We start from the raw sequence: 21,323 nt of genomic DNA, 5'->3' as shown, positions 1-21,323 counted from the left end.
TCCAGGCAACCTAGCCATGGGGGTTCCTTGGGCTTTGCCTGCGACAAAGATCCTAACTACGGACGCAAGCCCCTGGGGGTGGGGTGCACATCTAGGCAACCAGGTGGCACAAGGGCCCAAGGACCAGGGAAGAGAGTCCGTTTCCTCAAATATGAAGGAGCTGCTGGCAGTAAAACTAGCTCTCATTCATTTTCTAGATTCACTTCGTTCCCATCACACAAGGGTTTTCTCAGACAACCAGGTAGTGGTAGCATATCTAAACCACCAGGGGGCACCAGATATCCACCACTGATGGAGGTAACAAAGTCCATTTTCCACCTGGCAGAACACAATCTAGAATCCCTGACAGCCCTTCACATAAAAGGTGCAGAAAATCGAACGGCGAACTTTTTAAGCAGGACACGTCTAAAACAGGGAGAGTGGGAACTTCTTCAACCAGATCGTGAAACTCTGGGGCCGGCCAGAAATAGACTTATTTGCAAACAGTCAGAACCGGAAGTTGGAAACCTTCTGCTCAATCGATCCCCGAGGGGGGCCCAGTAGCTCTAGACGCTTTTACGATACCCTGGGATTATCAACTGGCCTACGCCTTCCCCCCCAATATCTCTCATCCCCTTAGTACTGAGGAAAATACGGGGGGACAAGGCGACGGTAGTGGTAATAGCGCCCTTCTGGCCACGGAGAATATGGTTCTCCTGGCTAAGAAGAATGTCCGTAACGGATCCTTGGGTTCTACCAGAAACTTCAGACCTGCTATCCCAGGGACCAGTGTATCACCCCCACATAAAAAACCTACACATGACAGCTTGGCTTTTGAGAGGGAGCTCCTAAGTAACAAGGGCTTCTCATCAAACTTGGTAACCACGCTACTACAAAGCAGAAAGCCAGTAACCACTAAAGCATATGGCAAAGTATGGAAAAATTCATGTCAGTGTCAGGCTCTGACCCAACGGGCGAAATCCCTGTAGACAAGATTCTGGAATTCCTACAGAGGGGGTTGGAAAAGGGGTTAGCTACCAGCACCTTAAAAGTACAGGTGGCGGCCTTGGGAGCTTTGTATAACCATGACCTAACCAAAAGTAGATGGGTTATGAGATTCATTAGAGCCTCAAGTAGATCTAGGCTGATTCCCCTATGCACCCCCCGGGATCTAAACTTAGTACTAAACGCACTAACCAAATCTCCCTTCGAACCCCTAGCGGAGGCTCCCTTAAAAATATTGTCCCTTAAGACCTCCCTACTCATAGCCTTAGCTTCTGCTCGCCGCATTAGTGATATACAAGCTTTGTCTGCCCACTCACCCTTCAAGCAAGTTCTGGATGATAGGGTAATTCTCAGAACCGACCCAGCATATCTCCCCAAGGTGTCTTCACAGTTTCATAGGACCCAGGAAATCTCCCTACCCTCCTTCTGTCCCAATCTCAAAAACAAAACAGAAGATTTATTACACATTTTAGATGTAAAAAGATACCTGGTCTAATATTTGACAACCACAAGGGAGTTTAGGAAGGATAGGGCTCTGTTTGTCTGTTTTCAGGGTCCTCGGAAGGGTCAAAAAGCATCGAAGGTGGATAAGAGAGGCTATCACCTTTTATCCTACTCCTTGCGGGGCGGCCATCCCGGAGGACGTAAAGGCCCACTCAACCAGGGCGGTGGCATCTTCCTGGGCGGAGAAAGCCGGCTCTTCATTAGCCCGGATGTGTAGAGCGGCCACTTGGTCTTCGCCCTCTACATTTTTCAAACATTACTGTCTAGACTTAACCTCCTCTTCAGATCTCACCTTTGGGAAAAGGGTGCTGGAGGCGATGGTCTCTCCCTAGATGTACAATCTTTGTAATTCTCTCTGTGGTGCCGTCATGGGGGAAAGAGAAAATCGTAGTTACTTACCGATAACGGTATTTCTCTGATCCCATGACGGCACCCGTACATCCCCTCCCTTTCACACTCACAGGTGTGCACATTAGAGTGAGTTAGTTAGCTACATGGTGCCTCTATTAAGCTTAGTTTGATTAATTTTGCATTTTTATAGCCATTAGAGTTGCAGTTGAAAGTTCTGTGTAATGCTCTGTAAACCAACTGATACGGGAGAGAGGTACCGCCTTTTTCATCTGTAGGTTTCCTGTCCCTGAGGGCGGATCCCTCTCTCTCTCCATGGTGCCGTCATAGGATCAGAGAAATACCGTTATCGGTAAGTAACTACGATTTTCTCACTGCAAAATGCAAATAAATTTATACACTAATTTTCTAGATTTTATTTTTGATATTCTATCTCTGTTAAAATTAACCTACCCTTAAAATTATAGACTGTTCATGTCTTTGTCAGTGGGCAAACTTACAAAATCAGCAAGGGATCAAATCCTTATTTCCCCCACTGTATTAGAGGTCTTATTTCTTTATATAGATTTTATGGGACCACTTTTTACATGCATTTTTATTCAGTGATAAAAATACAAAACTTATTTCCTTGCCACCCCAATCTCTCTCCTACCTTCCCCTGTGGAAAAAAGAGCATCTATCATCCCTGAATTATAGATATTTGCAAAGGTATGCAAGCTGCACTACTATAATCAGATGGTCAAACCAACCTATCCGAAAAAAAGTCAGATAGTGATTCCTATCCTGGGACTTGTGGTATTATTGTTGACTAGATGAAGCATGTGAAACTGAGCTGTTTGTTGAGTCCTCCTGGGTTGTTGGACTTAAGCCAGAAAATCCGCCTATTTTCACGCTGAATAATCCGCTTATCCCAGTCTCCCTGTCATATGGATGGTGCAACTTTTATAGCACGAAAGGAGATAGAATCAGGATTACCGCCAGATAGTGAATTTACATGTCATGCCAGCGGTTTATCTCTTTTGTTCCTAATGTCCCCTAAGTGTTTACCAATGCAGACTCGTAGTTCCCTTTTAGTGTAAGGCTGGGTTCATACTGCGTTCAGACAGTCCGTTTAACGCATTGCGTTACACCGCGGCATAACGCGATGTAACACAATCCGTTAATGCCATTAACCCCCATTACCGAGCGCATCGCTAACGCATGCCAGAATCGACATGCGCTAGCGATGTGCCGTCATTCTGTGACGGACCCTCGGACGAGGTCTGCAGCGTCCGAGGGTCCATCACCGCTAGCGCAGATGAAGCATCTGCGCTAGTGGTATAGCATAACGCGATCGAGTTATGCTATAGCGTTAACGCAGTCTGTCAACGCTATGCATTGAATGGAATGCTTTAACGCAGTATGATCCTGGCCTTACCAACTCATCTCCGCAGACAGCTGAGGAATATTTATTTTAATTCTGTTACAGGAGACCATGGCTTCAGTGGATTGAGCGATGATGTGAGTATGGCTTAATTTAGATTCAATAAACTAGTCTGTGTCATGATTTCAAATATAGGACTTTATTCTGCATATGTGTTTTTTATAATATGACTATGAGCTATGGGCTTGATGTCAAGGGTGACATTCCCCCCCCCCCCAAACTATTATCCCACTTGCCAGCACTCCAGAGCATGTGGGAAGATCGAGGCTAAGTGCCAGAATTGGCACATCTTACGAATCCATCATTTCTGTGGTGGCTGATAGCTGATGTTTTTAGTCTGGGAGGTGGTCGATATTCATGGTCCCTTCCTAGGCTATTAATATCAGCCCGAAACTGTCTGCTTAGCGTTTTCTGGTTAGATTTTATTGGGGGACCCCACATCAATTTTTTTTCTGGGGTCCCCCGTAAACTAGCCAGTAAAGGCTGAGCAAACAGCTGTGAGCTGATATTAATAGCCTATGTAGGTTCATTCTGTTAACACTCCTACATAGGCTGGTGACTGTGTGTGTGTGTTTATTTAACCAGTTTAGTAATGAGGGTATCTAGCTGACACCTCTTCATTACTAAACCTAGGGCTTGGTGTCAGCGACAGCTGCTGGCACCAGCCCCTAATCCCATTACTCTGATGCCGCTGCATCAGAATGAAAAAGATCTTTTTGAAACAGGAAATTACATCACTAAACATTTTTTTTTTTAACGCAAATTTTGCTGTACTAAATCACATGCCAAAAATGCATACATTAACATGGCAAAACGTGCGGTTTTGCGGTCAAGAGATGCAGAAACCTTGCAGAAATTTCTTCAAGCAAATACTCAACGTGCACACATAGCCTTAGAGCTTTGTGCATGGTTTAATTGCAGCAGAAATAAGTCATTATTTTGCAAAAAGAGCTGTTTAGTTTTGTACCAAGGTTTATGCTCTGGTTTTTAAAACCTACCGTTCTCAGTTCAGCATTGAAGACTTGAGACTCGGGTCTGGTTGGACATGCAGAAGGTGGAAAAAAGGAATAACGTTATTAAATGTTGGATAATTCGGGAAAAACGTTATTCAATGTTGGATCATCAAGAATAGCGTTACTAAATGATGGATCATTGGGAATAACCTCAAATGTTGGCTCATCGGGAATAACATCAAATGTTGGATCATCGGGAATAGCGTTACTAAATGTTGGATCGTTGGGAATAACGTCAAATGTTAGATCATTGGGAACAAATGTTGAATCATCGAGAATAACATCAAATGTTGAATCATCGGGAATAGCGTTACTAAATGTTGGATCATTGGGAATAACATCAAATGTTGGATCATCGGGAATAGCTTTACTAAATGTTGGATCATCGGGAATAGCGTTACTAAATGTTGAATCATCGGGAATAACATCAAATGTTGGATCATCGGGAATAGTGTTACTAAATGTTGAATAATCGGGAATAACATCAAATGTTGGATCATCGGGAATAGCGTTGCTAAATGTTGGATAATCGGGAATAACATCAAATGTTGGATCATCGGGAATAGCGTTACTAAATGTTGAATAATCGGGAATAACATCAAATGTTGGATCATCGGGAATAGCGTTGCTAAATGTTGGATAATCGGGAATAACATCAAATGTTGGATCATCGGGAATAGCGTTGCTAAATGTTGGATAATCGGGAATAACATCAAATGTTGGATCATCGGGAATAGCGTTGCTAAATGTTGGATCATCGGGAATAACGTTACTAAATGAGTGCTACTTTGCAAATGTAGGGCTCAGGAAAAAAGATTAAGGGTCTAAATCACTTGCCCGTATGGTGATTTCATATTTGGCCGGCGATGCCAGCACCGCACTGCCCGCCATCACACTTTTAACTGTATCCTAGCTGCCTATACAGTTGAAGAAAGGCAATTAACTATAATTATTTTGCGCCTGCTGTGCAAGCAGTGCTGAGCTTCAGAACACATGCTGTAGAAACTGGAGCAGTGGATAACAGGGAGAGGTGAGTATTTTATTTGTATTTTTTTCATTCTGCAGTATGGAGGACTATATGGGCACCATTATACTATATGTAGGGCTGTGTGGGGATCAGAGTCGGGGCATCATACTGCATAAGGTTCACTTTACTTTGAATGGGGGGGTTACAGTAGGGTCTTCATGCTGTGCATTTGGAGGAATTCACTGTGGGGGGGTACTTTTGTTGGCATTATACTTTTATTTATATTAATTCATTTTATCCTTTGTTATTACATATTTAAATTAGGCCATTGGGCCATATGCTTTTTACTGCTCTTACACAACATAGTCTATTATTCCACTATGCCATTTTCGTGAGTTTATTTTATTCTAAGATCTATTAATTAAAATATAATTTATTCTGATAACACATTATCCGAGCATGTATGATCATCACTACACTGAGTTTGGCATCCCTGGAATGTTTCTGTACTCCAGAATAAGTATGGAAAAACGCTATTTTTTTATTCCATTTGATGACTAATATATTCAACTTCTCAAAGAAATGGTGCATAATATATATTCTCCCAGCGATGGTGCGTTTTTTCAGGGTGCAGCCTTTTGGACATTTACTGTAGAACATGAAAAGCATTTAGAGACTATGTATTAATTCGTAATATCCCAGTTTTCTTAGTAATTGTGTAATCACTGTACAAAGCCAGCACTGAGTAATATGCCGTTTCTCTACCAGGAGGCCATGGCTCATTACTGTACAACATGCCCAATTAAAAAAGCCGATGTCCAGTTTGTATGTCGAAATTATATTACAATTTTCCCTTAATCCAGTTTACAGTAGATTCTATGTTCAGATCTGCCCAACTTTGGTTCCAACTAGTATTGGCATCTCTGGTGGAGGCCTTTTACCTACGCTTTAGGCAGATGCCTAGTGCCTGAAGTGCTTGGTGTTTGTCTTTTTTTCAAACGTTTTCCATGACCCTCGGACCAATTTCTTACCTTCTCATTTTCTAGTCTTACACCTCCTCCTGAGAAGGTGAGTCTTGTACAGGTTATTTCCACCAGTTTAAACCTCTTGAAAAGGGTTGTCAGAGCTAAAATGAAAAGTCTGAATCCCTCCAGCGCACTTCTAGTGGGTGTGGCCTTGCGCGACACACTTGTATGTAGTAGACCACGCCCACTAGACGTCTTCTGCCCAGGAGCATGCATATTACATACATCACCGCCTTTCCTGGCTTGGAAACGGGCGAATCCTCTTGTGACTGCAGACTTTTCATTTTAGACCGGACAACCCCTTAACCTCCGCGTTGGTCCTTTCAGTAGAAACGTGTGTACGTGTGAATGCTTCACTCCGTTGTGGATTTTTTATATTCCTAACAGACACTAAGCTCCGGAGAGAATTGGGCTTAAATACGGTGAGCTGGCTCCTTATTCTATTCTCAACAGTTTTGAAAGAGTCCCTGCTTTTTTTTTTTTTTTTTTCTGCTGTAGATAAAGCCGTGGTCTGGTCAGTTCACACCCTTGATTGGCAGCTTCCTGAGTACACAGTACGTTGTCAGCAAGCTGCCAATCAGTGGTGGAGGCTGAGTTTTCCCAGAGTAGCTGGACTGCATGACACATGGCCACTAGTTGTCTAGTCATAATCTCCTGCTCATAAAACACTGATTGTATTGAAAGCTGATGAGCAATTGAGACATCACTGGAACCAGGCTCTTTGCCCATACACCTTTCTGATCTCAGATTACATAGCAAAACCTTCTGACAGATTCCCTTTAAGAAGCGTGATCCCATACCAATGGACTACGCTCTTGCTCACCCATCGGAGCCTGCTTAGCAGCTGCCAAATGACTTGTATAGATGTCTACTTCTCACATTTCATGAAATATTAATCATTTCACAATTTCGGTTCTTTGTAATATAGAAGCTGTTAAAATCCTTATGTTCTGAGCCTTCTGTCCCCTACGCCTTGTATCCCTCTAAATTATGTATTATTTAAAAATGACTTTTCCGAGCGCAAGGCTTGCTTACTGATGCCGTGAATAATTAGCCTAAAGCACCACATTTTCTGCTCCTTTCTTGTTTTTCTCACCCATGTAGTTTCATGGGCGATGGTTCCTCGTTGGGACTGGTTAAATTGCATCTCTCTGCCCTTGTAGGACTGTGTGAGATCAAGCTGCTTCTTCAGCACCTAGTCAAGGTGGTACCAGCCTAACTCCAGGTGGCCATATACAAGTGGAAAAGGCTTATTGGACTGGTCGGATGTGCCGATCCCAAAGCAAAACTATTCTAAAATTTCACGGTTCAAGTAATAAACCGTTGTTCCTTTTATCACGTGACAACTTAAGATCATGTGTTTGTGCTTTGGTTTGTGTAGTAATCTGCCGTGTTCTCGTATTATGCCTTTGGTCCTATTTAGAGATCTGTGTACAGTGATGCAATAGTTGTCCAAGCTGTCAGGGATTTGTTTGCCAGCCTTGATTGCTAAACAAAGTTCTTGCGTTCAGTAGAAGTTCAGACTAATAGTTATTACCCAAGAGCGCGGTTTTTGCTGAACTTAAGATCCGTGGCGCTCCGCCAGCTTCTAGGCTCAAGACATTCTGAAGTTGTTACTGATCTAATGCTGATTGTCTATAAATGGGAAATATGGTTTCCTTCTCGGACCAGAGTGGTGTAGTTCTAATCTGTGGCAGGTAACCGTTTCTCCAATCTTTTACATTGGTGCTAATTGGGTGACCTTTCTCTGGCAGCAGTGTTCCAGAGGATCTACCAGGGGGGTTAGTGGTTGACATTAGTAATTGGATTCAGTCATCCCTTTAATCTTTTGCAGCTCAGTTTAATGGAGGTGAGATAAGACAGTCATCGCCTTCCCCATCAAGTGACAGACGTAGACAGCTCCGTGCCCCTGGAGGTGGCTTCAAGCCTATAAAACATGGAAGTCCCGAACTTTGTGCTATCCTGGGAGAAAGAGTGGACCCAAACATTGCACTGGAGAAACAAATGTGAGTTTTGGTGGGGAGAAGTGTTTTTTATTTTAAGTTGTGGACATGGTGATTATTTTTAGGAATTTTGATGCCTTGTAAACAGTAAGGGCAGGGTCAGATGGCCGTATAACTCATGCAGGAATCATCGCATCACACTGCATGGACTGGCCCGCCACCTCTCATGACCTGAGCAAGACAGCATGATGGATTACTATGCAGCTCTCAATCTCAGGTCAGGAGAGCAGACAGCCAGGATGAGGTTTTCTATGCGATTCTCGCACGAGAAATACGGCAGTCTGTCTCTGCCCTAAGGGTGAGACTACACTAGGCGGCTGATGCCAATTCCTTCTCAATCATATGGCCATTGACCTGCCGCCTGCGCATACCTGGCCTCAACGTGGGGCCGCTCCCGAAAGGAGAACACAAATGGAACACTTGTCAACTGCAAATGTCGGTGAACTCTCAAGGCAGGAGGACAACTAACAAAAAAAAAAAAAAAAAAAACGTGATTTTTTTAAGATTAGAATTTATTTATTTTTGTTAAATTAAAGAGTGGCCCCATTGGTTAATAATCTTACTTTGATACATTCAGATCAACAGTGGAAAGCTCCAATTTATTTCAATCTTCATAAACCTTCTTGATATATCATGTTTTAATGTTTTTGTAATCAATTTTGTTTGTTTATGATTTAGAATAATCAACTTTTGTGTTTTAGTTGGTATCATGGAGCCGTCAGCCGGATCGATGCCGAGAACTTGTTGAGGTTGTGCAAAGAATGCAGCTACCTTGTACGGAACAGTCAGACAAGCAAGCACGACTATTCCTTGTCACTGAAGTAAGTCCTTTCTATTGGATTTATTGGGAGCATTCTCTAAATGAAAAAAAAATCCTATGCAAAACTGCAAGGATTTGTGCAGGAAAAAAAAAGAATACTGTTGAGTTTTTTGGCTGTGCCATGCCCTTTGCCTTTAAAAAGGTACTGCCATAAGTAATCTGTCAATAGGATTTCACCTCCCAACCCCTTCTTAAATAGTATAAGTTGATGATGTGAGCAAAATATAGGCATATATTAAATTTATGGGATCAAACACCTAAAATTGACATGTGCAGATAGATGTATTCACCCCCCATTGTGATGAAGCCCATACGTATTTCTGGTGCAAGCATTTACCTTCATAAGTCACATGCTTAGTAATAGGAAGTCTAAGGGTACCGTTACACCTAGCGACTCACCAGCGATCCCGACCAGCGATATGACGCGGTCAGGATCGCTGGTGAATCGCTAGGTGGTCGCTAGTGAGCTGCCACTCAGGCAGATCTCACCAGCGACATCGCTGGGGACGGGGATCGCTACTTACCTGTCAGATGCGGCGATCCTGTGTCCTCCCGCCCGGCTCCACGCGTCGCTCGTCGTCACAGCAGGAAGCGCCGCAGGAAGTGGGCGACGAGGAATGGTCCAGCAGCTTCTCGCGCGATCAGCGATAACCAGCGGGGGAGCGGGTCGGAGGTAAGTATCACATGCAGCGATATCGCTAGTAATATCGCTGCAACGTCACAAAATCGGTGACTTTACAGCAATATTGCTAGCGATATCGCAGTGTGTAATGGGGGCTTAACTGTGTACAATCTGTCACGTGTCTGTCAGTATATACACTTTACCTTTTCTGAAAGGCCACAGAGGCTGCAACACCACTAAGCAATGACCCAAAGCTTACTGATAAAGTAACATTCAAGTGGTTTAAGGGGAAATGTGTGAATGTTGTGGAGTGGCCCAGACCTTAATCCAATTGAGAATCTGTGGTCAGACTTGAAGATTGCTGTTTACAAGAGGACATTTAGCTTGAAGGAGCTGGAGCAGTTTTTCCTTGAGGAATTGGTGGTAATCCCAATAATGCTCATAGAGACTTATCCAAAGTGCCACAAAAGGAGGCTCTACAAAGTTATGACTTTAGAGGGGAGAATAGTTATGTACACGTTTTCAATTATTTTGACCTGTTTGTTTTGCTTCATGAGTAAAAGAAAACCAAAATATGCACAGTTGTAGGCATGTTCTTTACATGAACTGATGCAAACTCTCAAGAAAAAAAAATACCTGTGACATTCCTGGTTGTAAGGTAGCAAAACACAAAAAATGCCAAAAGGTTGTTGGTTGTAGTGGGCTTTGAATTTCACAAGCCACTGTATGTTCTTTGACATGCAAGAGAAAGGTCTAAACCAGTGTGTATTTTCAATGGATATATTCTATTTTTTCCAACCACAGTACATTTTTGTATCAACTAGGTTGCAATCTTTTAAGACAATCAATACATGAAACTAGAGCTGAGGACACATTATTACTCCTGAGGACTTGCGCCACTAAGCTGCTCCGCTGCGCCCTGCTGTGTTTGCACGGCTTTGGCACGCCATCAGCTGTATCAATGTGCTTACTGGCATGCACCAGTAGGTGAAATAATGTCAGTTCTGCTTCTGTCTTGTGGATACACAGTGAGGAAGACATTTGGTTTCTTAGTGGCCCAGCTATAGTCTTATTTAAGATGAAGGACGCTAAGCAGAGACCCTGCAGAACATCTCCAGGACATTGTGATTTACAGGTATAATAAGCCTACATTCCATTACTAGCAGTTAATGACCTCACAGACTATCTTGATAATTAGTGTCAGCCTTTATAGGTCACCTTTCTAAATGTTTTAATTAGTAAAGTGAAATATAGATGTAAATCCTCAGGCAGCTCTAGTAAGTCATTGGAAGTGATGCTGACACCTGGAGTACAACTGAGGCCCAGGTTAATTGCATTGCTCCCTTATGCGTTGTAAGCCACCATTGCTGTGCAACCTCTTAATTTATCTGGAAAAAACCCTGGAATTATTCCTCACCAAGTAGGAATAGGGGTGTTGATGTGAGATCTCCCCATGGATCCCAAAGAGTCATAAACTTGGATTTTTCTTTTTAGCTTCTAAATTGTAAAGTGTATTGTAGAAATGTCACCTCTGCATTCTATGTTTAAAGTATTGTGTCCTGAAATTGGCAAGTACCTAGGTTTTTCAGAGATTAGTCAGAATGTAAATTCCATTGTTGCCTGTTATTTTGAAAGAAAGCTGCACAGATTACACTATGTTTATCAAACTGATAACTTTATATGAAAGTGGACCGTCAGTACAGCAACTTCTAGGGGTTGTCTCATGTTCGTTAATGATTAAAATTGCAAACTGCTTGTTAAAACATAATTATGAAAAATCTTTTCCATCCTCTAGAACAGAGGGATTTTTAATTCTATAGTTTACTGTTTTTTTTGCTTGGTTTACCTTCCACCTCAGAGGTGGCCAGTTTTCTAGACCATGAGTGTACGCATTGCTCTGAAGCTGGTTGCATCAGGCAAACTTTACTGTCTTTGTCCTTCTCCCATGCTACAGAGTCAAAACTGCCTCTACTGGCAGCATGAATCACTGGTACAACTGGAGAGGCAAAAAAAACACAAAATAGGGTCTTATTTGATAATCAAGTGGTGTAAGATATTATTGGCACGCTCACCTGATAGGGTTGTGACAGCCACAATTCCTATATAAGCATGTAAAGGATGTAGAAAGACCACCAAGGAGATACTGTACATTACATCATAGTGGTTTGGTTCTGATGAGGTTTGGAGACCATGAAACGCGTTGACCATAAACCACATTCATGCTTCACCTTCGTGTGTAACCATATCTTTGAACCATGGGCAGCGCGGACTCTGAACCGCCATTTTCTTCATTCTTTGAAAGGTTTTTCCTGGCATCATAGGAGAGCACACAATTCAACCCAATGGAGTTCACACCGCTGGTCTTAACTGTCAATCTTCAGAAGTGCAAGCTGTAACCTATGAGGCAGAGGAGGAGGTCAAAACTGAACACACACCTTTAACCCTTTCCCAATATAGGATGTAACAATACATCCTATTTTCAAGGTGTTGCTACATATGGCTGTACCAGTACGTCCAGATGACCAATAGCACCGGGAACAGCTGTGCGTGCACTGTGTAGCTCAGCTCCTGCAACATCAACCAGGCCAGGTGCCAGCTCTATCTCTGGCTATTAAGCCTAATACATGCAGCAGTCCATAACGACTGCAGAATCTAGAGCAGTGTTCCCCAACTCCAGTCCTCAAGAGCCACCAAAAGTTCATGTTTTTAGGATTTCCTTAGTATTGCCCAGGTGATAATTGCAGTACCTACACAGGCAATAATTCCATCACCAGGGCAATACTAATGAAATCCTGAAAACATGACCTGTTGGTGGCTCTTGAGGACTGGAGTTGGGGACCACATTGGTCCACCTTCCGTGACGTCACACAGAGAGCAGATCGTTAACCTTCAGTTGCCATGACACATAATGACCTCCAGGGCTGCTAAGTATGGTGGCCAGATGCAGGGGCTGACACATCTACGTATTGCAGGGTATTAGACCAACATAAAAAGCAATCACTCCTCACGAACACCAAACGATGAGCTGTATAAAGAAGATCTAAAAAGGTTTCTTGAACTGCTACTCATTTTGCTCATTCTGCCTTCTAAAAAATCCACAAGGCATGGTTCACATTTATTCTGTGCTGAGTAGTTACTTGGAAGTTTCCATCTAAATATTAAAGAAAAAAAAAAGACTGAATTTAGACATCCCCACTGACAGAATCATTGAATATAATGAGAGAATCTAAAATGGCTTCATCGGGCCCCTTTTCCACCAGGATCCCATCTTCTATGTATCTAAGAAAAAAAAAACATGGACACCGCCAGAACAAAGGCGACACTAAGTCCAAAGTGTCTCTATGTACCTCATTATAGTGAATTGGGTTTTATTAGGGGGTTCTGCCTGAATCACACATTTCAGAGATTTACATGAAAAAACCCAGCTTGCATGCTCAGCAACAGGCCACGGTCACACGTTCAGTATCTGATCAGTATTTTACCCCAGTATTTGTAAGCAAAACCCAGACTTGGAACAATCAGAGGAAAAGTATTATAGAAACCCGTCACCACTTCTGTATTTATCACCCACTCCTGTTTTTGGCTTACACATGCTGAGTAGTGTTGAGCGATACTTTCCGTTATTGGGAAATATCGGATCGGATTGGATCGGACCGATACCCAAAAAGTATCGGGTATCGCCGAATCCGATACCGGAAACCCATGCAAGTTAATGGGACAGAAATATCGGAATTAAAAAAAACCCTTTCTTTACTTGCACATCCAGTTCGGGAGGGGGAAGTGTGTGGGCGGTGTCTGTACGGGCCTGCCGGGGGTCTGTACGGGCCTGCCGGGGGTTTGTGTGTGTGTGTGTGTGTGCGCACAGGCATCGTCCGATGGGACTACAAGTCCCATTGGGCTATGCCTGCTACAATGACAGTGATTGACACATTAGCCAATGATGGGACAGTAGTAGTCCCATCATCCGGCTAATGTGTTGAATGTAAAAAAAAAACAAAAAAAAAACACATACATACTACATATATACTACATTCATACAACATACATACATACTACATTCATACAAAATACATACATACTACATACATACTTCATATATACTACATTCATACATACTACATATATACTACATTCATACAACACACTACATACTACAATCATAACACCTACCAAAAGATCTATGTCGCACTCTAATGACCGCACATACCGGATACAGATGATTTTAATGATTGCCAGTATAAGAGGGCCTTGGCCCACAACAGTGGCCACACAGCCCCCCGAGGAAGCCTCTGGGCGAAACGCGTCTGGGTCTGCCAGTACCGCTTGACTTGTCCACATGGGAAAGAGATTTGATCCTTAAGAGCTTTTTTCTGTATATCTCCTTTGGGATGATGCAGATTGTGTGGTATAGAGGTGCTTTATAGGTTAATTTACATGTGAGTTGCTGGCAGCACTGCAATAGGGAATATTATCCCGTTTGCTCGCACACTTGAGCATGTTCATTTTGATCCTTAATCTGAGGTATGAGCAAGTGTATGCATAAGCACTTTATTATTACCAATAGCTTACTCCAAGCTATACCCAGCTCTAGATGTTTAACTATTTATACCCTGTGCACATTGTGTCGAGCGGTTGGTTGTTTTCCACCTTATATATGCTCATTGAATTTGTGACTATATGTATTTTATTCAATAAAATTGTTTGTACTTTTGCACATAAACACTTGCTTTGTGTGTTTTCTCGTTAGAGTTTACAATTTTAGGGGCATTTTGAACTCGGTAGATCTTTTGGTAGGTGTTATTTCAATATAGAGTTGCCTGACTACACATGTGTTTTTTACACTTAGTGTTATGATCATTTATAGGTATGAAATTTGGTGTTAATACTACAATCATAGTTCATATATACTACATTCATACAACATGCATACATACTACATATATGCTACATTCATACAACATACATACATACATACTACATAATACATACATACTTCATATATACTACATTCATACAACATACATACTACATATATACTACATTCATACAACATACATACTACATACATACTTCATATATACTACATTCATACAACATACATACTACATACATAGTTCATATATACTACATTCGTACAACATATACTACATTCATACAACATACATACTACATAATACATACTTCATATATACTACATTCATACAACATACATACTACATATATACTACATTCATACAACATGCATACATACTACATACATACTTCATATATACTACATATATACTACATTCAGACATACTACATTCATATATACTACATACATACTACATATTTACTACATTCAGACATACTACATATATACTACATTCATACAACATACATACATGGTACATACATACTACATATATACTACATTCATACAACATACATACTACATATTTACTACATTCATACAACATACATACTACATTCATACATACATAGTACATACTACATACATACAACATACATAAAATATGCTACAGACATACAACATATATACTGCATACATGCTACATATATACTACATTCATACAACATACATAGTACATACTACATACATACAACATACATAAAACATGCTACAGACATACTTCATACATACAATACATACATAGACATACAGTACATATAACATAGAGTACATACTCACCATCACTTGTCACTTTGATCCCCGAAGCCAGTGTCATCTGTAAAACATATTAAAATAACAAACCAGCAATATACTCCCTGATCCTCAGAAATCCAGGATTGTGTCCCACGACGATCTCCTGTGGAGAACAGCAGCATCAGTTGATGCCACCACTCTCTAGGGGCCCCAGGAATCCAATGACGGGAGGTAGGTATCCTTCCGCACTGTATTCCTCCGCCACTGTAAAAAAAATAGTCCCTAGTCTCACTTTTGGCATTGCTGTGTGAGAAAGTTCCCATGCCGCTTTTGCCATAAAGTGAGACCAGTGAACTATAGTAACCTCTCAGTGATGCACTGCAGGAGATCGTCGTGGGACACTCGTGGATTTCTGCGGATCAGGGAGTATATCGGTTGTTTGTTATTTTAATATTTTTTACAGTGAGATGACACTGGATTCGGGGATCAAAGTGACAAGTAATGGTGAGTATGTACTCTGTTATATGTACTGTATGTCTATATGTATGTATGTATTGTATGAATGTATTGTATGTAGTATGAATGTATGTTGTATGAATGTAGTATATATGTAGTTTGTATGTAGTATGTATGTATGTATGTTGTATGAATGTAGTATATATGTATTATGTCGTATGTATGTTGTATGAATGTAGTATATATGTTGTATGAATGTAGTATATATGTTGTATGAATGTATGTATGTTGTATGAATGTATGTATGTTGTATGTATGTATGTTGTATGTATGTATGTTGTATGTATGTATGTTGTATGAATGTAGTATGTATGTTGTATGAATGTAGTATGTACTGTATGTTGTATGAATGTAGTATGTATGTTGTATGAATGTAGTATGTATGTTGTATGAATGTAGTATGTATGTTGTATGAATGTAGTATGTATGTTGTATGAATGTAGTATGTATGTTGTATGAATGTAGTATGTATGTTGTATGAATGTAGTATGTATGTTGTATGAATGTAGTATGTATGTTGTATGAATGTAGTATGTATGTTGTATGAATGTAGTATGTATGTTGTATGAATGTAGTATGTATGTTGTATGAATGTAGTATGTATGTTGTATGAATGTAGTATGTATGTTGTATGAATGTAGTATGTATGTTGTATGAATGTAGTATGTATGTTGTATGAATGTAGTATATATGTTGTATGAATGTAGTATGTATGTTGTATGAATGTAGTATGTATGTTGTATGAATGTAGTATGTATGTTGTATGAATGTAGTATGTATGTTGTATGAATGTAGTATGTATGTTGTATGAATGTAGTATGTATGTTGTATGAATGTAGTATGTATGTAGTATGTATGTTGTATGAATGTAGTATGTATGTAGTATATATGTTGTATGAATGTAGTATGTATGTTGTATGAATGTAGTATGCATGTATGTTGCATGAATGTAGTATGCATGTATGTTGTATGAATGTAGTATGCATGTAGTATGTTTGTTTTTTTGTTTTTTTTTACATTCAACACATTAGCCGGATGATGGGACTACTACTGTCCCATCATTGGCTAATGTGTCAATCACTGTCATTGTAGCAGGCATAGCTCGATGGGACTTGTAGTCCCATCAGACAATGCCTGCACACACACACAACCCCCGGCAGGCCCTCACAGACCCTTGGCAGGCCCGCACAGACCCCCCCCCGGCAGGCCCGCACAGACCCCCCCCCCCGGCAGGCCCGCACAGACCCCCCCCCCCCCCCCCCCCGGCAGGCCCGCACAGACCCCCCGGCAGGCCCGCACAGACCCCCCCCCCGGCAGGCCCGCACAGACCCCCCCGGCAGGCCCGCACAGATCCCGCATCATGATGACATCATTTCAGCAGCCAATCACAGCCACAACACTGGCTCATTGCATTATGGGAACTTCCGATTCCGGTATTCGATATTGTAAAAATATCGGTACTCGGTATCAGAATTCCGATACAGCGAATATCGGCCGATTCCAGATATTTGCAGTATCGGAATGCTCAACACTAATGCTGCGGCAAAATACTGACCAAATATTGAACAGGTGACCGTGGTCCAAAATATATTTTAACTTCACCTTAAAAGCGATCCAAAATGATATGTTCCCCAAAATGGTATCAATAGAAACTTAAATTACAACTGATTTCTTTTTTCTTTTATATAACTCTTTGTAACTCGTCACTAGGTACTTTAACTTTTGAGATTACTATTCATGAAAAAAATGCCTAGCTTGTTTTCCTATAAACTGCACCACTCTTGTCCATGGATGTCTGGTCTTGCAATCCATACCCATTTATCTCGAGAGAGAGCAGTTATAATACCAAGCACAAGACGAATGCAACTTCTGAGAACACAATTGCCTTTTTTTTTTCCAATTGGGAACAACCCGTGTAATGTAGATCAGCAGCACTTTAAGCCGTCTCTCCACCACATTGTTTCTTAGGCTGCTTTTCCAAAGATCACAGCCATTAACTAAAAGAAAAATGTTGGTATACGAATGCCTAAAAATGCCGTGCCCATCGGGTTAGGTCTTGATTGGTTTAACAGTTTGTTTTAGCTTCCTTAGACAATACTATTAATTAGGGTGAATCATTTTGTGGCTGACCCATCAGAAGACCCTGTACCAAAACCAGAAATTTCACATTGCATATCCAGAAGGAGATCCTATCCAGATGCATAGGATACAGATAGTTCAGCGTTTTCACTGACTTTGGTGCAGAACGTGCAGCAAAATCTGTTGCACATGATGGAGCCTGTGGTATAAATGCTCTGGATTGCCTGGTATACAGGAAAGCCTTATTTTTGTATTGTAATTTCTGCTACATTCACAGTCCTTGCTGTTCCTTCCATTTCCTTTAATTAGCCTTAGTACAAATAAGCATGTTCTTGTAAATAATTGTTCCAGGTACATTTCCAGCCACATATTGAGTTTGCGATTTCCTGAGGTCATAAGAGTAAATCATCCTGCTCATAATTAGCGGAGACTGAACTAAAAATGTGAAAGGCGAAGTGCAATAAAACAGGCAAATTCAGGTCATAGTGAGGACATCTGTCTACATGGTGGCTTTCAAAAGAGAGAGAAGTTACCTCTTCTGGTGGAAGCATAAACCTGGAAACAGATTTATTTTTTTTTTACTGTGAAGAACCTTCCAGGTTTTTATTGGCTGTATAAAATGGTTTATTTTCTTTCATACTTTAGTTTGTTTCAGCTTTTATATGTTACACTGCTTGGTCTTGTTATGGTGGTTGTGGTGGTATCACTTCATGGATCCTTGTCTCCTCTGAAGGGTCATTTACTCCGAACTATCGGTGGTCATCCAAGTATCTTATGAACATTTTTTGAGTACTTTAAGTGGTTGTCTGGTCCAATTTGATAAGTCTGTAGTCACTCTGTGACTGCAGACTTATGAATCCCCCCAGCGCATGCACTGCAGGGATTTGACGATTTCTGAGCAGGGACCGGAGGGTATGTATGAGTTAGGCTGGGATCAGACATGAGAGGAATATGGCCGAGTCTCACATGTTAATACCCGACACTGCCGCCGGCACTCAGGAGCGGAGTGTACGGATCCATGTATTGCTATACGGCCGCACGCTCCGATCCCAGTGTCGGCGACAGTGCCGGGTATTAACATGCAATACTCTGCTGTATTCCTCGCATGTGTGATCCTGGCCTTACACATACTCTCGGACACTGGGCGTGGCCACTCTTCCATATGACTTGTATGGAGCGAGGTCTCGCCCTTTATTCGGCCACGCCCACTGGACAGCCACGTCACTAGACAGGGCGCAGCCTTGCTTAATACAAGTGTAGGTAGCAAGTCCTCATCCAATAGATGAGCCCTGGTTGGCAATATGTATAACGCATGCATACCCTCCGGTCGCAGGTCAGAACCGGCGAGTCCCCGCTGCACACAGTGTGTGTGCTGGGGGTATTCAGAAGTTGGCTGTCACACACAGTGACTCCAGACTTATTGATTTTGAACAGGCAACCCCTTTAATGTTGAAGTTTCAAAATCGCGAGCCATTTTTAGTCTTTCTCCAGGACTAATGGCTGGAGATGCCACAAAGAAGCCAGAAACAGAGTTTTTGTAGCGCTACAATTTTACAAGAATTCCAGCTGTGTCGACTAGACTCCAAAGTGTTGTATGAGCAAAGTAAAATGTGGCTGCTTTTTCTTTAAAAAAAAAAAAAAAAAGTGAGAAACCGGTCCACATCATTATTGATGCTTTAGTACTATTTATTTGGAGCGGAACTACAATTCCCTATATAACTCATGGACAGGTGTGAGGCTGTTTCTTTAAGCAAAGTTATCCTAATCCTGCCCAACCCAAGAAGCTGCTTATTGACCTGCAATAAGATCTTTTTTAGGCAGCATCTTTTAACCAACGGCTGGTACTCACTTACACACTCAACATTGAACTTGTAACACCAAGTCTAAGATGGAAGAGACTATGACAGTAATCCCATGGTAACAAGAGATCTTAATTATGTGGCGATAATTAAAAAAATGTAAACCTATTTTCAACATAAAATATGAGCGCCACCCACAGAAAACACGCACTTGCACACCCCGGCATACCATCAGCAAGTGTATTAATAATTATCTGAGGAACGTTGAGCACTTTGTTCTACTGAAATTCAGATCCGCTGCTGGAATTGCTGACCAGTGACATCCCAGATTTGCTCAATGGGAAACAAGTCCAGTCATGCTGCCGGTCATGATGGAACATTTAAGCAATGCACGCTGCTCAGTTTCACAAGCAACATGCAGTCTGGCATTGTTGGTTTGAAAAATGTCTACTGAGACACTTTCATGGTTTTTCGTGAACATGTTGCCCATGTGGTGGTTTACTTAGACACTGTTTGATGCCTTAGGCTTGGTATGTAATGTCAAATTTCACTTGCAGTACGCAATAGTTACTTTCCGTTGTTTAAATCTGACAAGATCAAGTGGGCAACACCATGAAGAGGCCTTCATGAGAAAGCATCAACACCACTCCTACTCCCAGGATTATGGTGTGGGGTACCATAATGTAAGGTAGCCAGACCTGCTTAGTCTTAGGTGCTCTAGCAGCTGTGCATTACATTAATTTTGGAAACAGTGATACGGCCATTTAAGTGAACTGTCTCGGGAGCCCTTATTCAACCCTACATCGTCAGTCTGCATGTTGTTCATACATTTGTGAGTAGCCTGAGTGGCCTAAATTTGCTACTATGGCCTGCAGAATTTCTGGACTTTTCTCCCATTAAGAACATCAGGGATCGCAATGGTCACCAATTGCAAAGGGTGCTGTCAGCAGCAGCAGATCTTGATTTGTTTGCCCAAGTGCATTCAGTGTGGCATCACTGTCCTCAAGCAATCATTAATAGCCTCCAAGATATCATGCCAAGTTGTCTATTTCTGTGTGTGGCTTTCATACTCCAAAATAGAGATATTTTGAAAATTTTGTTTCCATTTTGTCATCCTTAGCATATCATTAACATGTCTGTCCATCTTGTGATTTCCATAATTCCATTACTCCAGCACTTTCTTGGTGTTGCAATTTCAGTGTTGAGAAGTGTATGCATTTTATAAGTAATTGACCCTTTTGGAGCGAAGTAGAGTTGTAGAATTCCGAGCTCTGCTTTCATTACGACTTGTAATGCCCTGCCCTAAATAATCTGCTCATTCTACGGGAGGAACTTATTGGAGTTTGGTTTGGCGCTTGAAATGTTACTCATGTTAACAATAATTCCATTATTATCGCATTATATAGAAGGGGACCATGCTGAAATTTGTTGATTCATAACTGCAGGGAAAAATAATCAGGTTGAGAAATGTATACCATTTCCATGAAACCTAATTTGTGCCTGCCTATGCAAGTATAATGCCTTTTAAGAGAACAGACGTTCCCTGCATAAACTTCCAGTCAGCACATTACTT

General features: G+C 41.4%; 1 protein-coding gene across 2 annotated transcripts in view; it reads left to right on the top strand.

Annotated features, from left to right (window-relative positions):
• SHB (SH2 domain containing adaptor protein B) overlaps nt 1-21,323 on the top strand; it is a 189,872-nt gene that overhangs the window by 125,607 nt on the left and 42,942 nt on the right. For both annotated transcript variants that reach the window (XM_073549745.1, XM_073549744.1), the window contains 2 exons: nt 8,099-8,270; nt 8,969-9,088. In XM_073549745.1, the coding sequence (XP_073405846.1) occupies nt 8,099-8,270; nt 8,969-9,088 (292 nt within the window). The remainder of the gene's footprint in view (nt 1-8,098; nt 8,271-8,968; nt 9,089-21,323) is intronic.

The sequence above is a fragment of the Dendrobates tinctorius genome, unplaced genomic scaffold (assembly GCF_039654945.1).
Source record: "Dendrobates tinctorius isolate UK_male_01 unplaced genomic scaffold, ASM3965494v1 ptg000160l, whole genome shotgun sequence".
Taxonomy (NCBI): Eukaryota; Metazoa; Chordata; class Amphibia; order Anura; family Dendrobatidae; genus Dendrobates; species Dendrobates tinctorius.
Note: the sequence above shows the minus strand (reverse complement) of the source record. Positions and strands in the feature narration are given on the sequence as shown.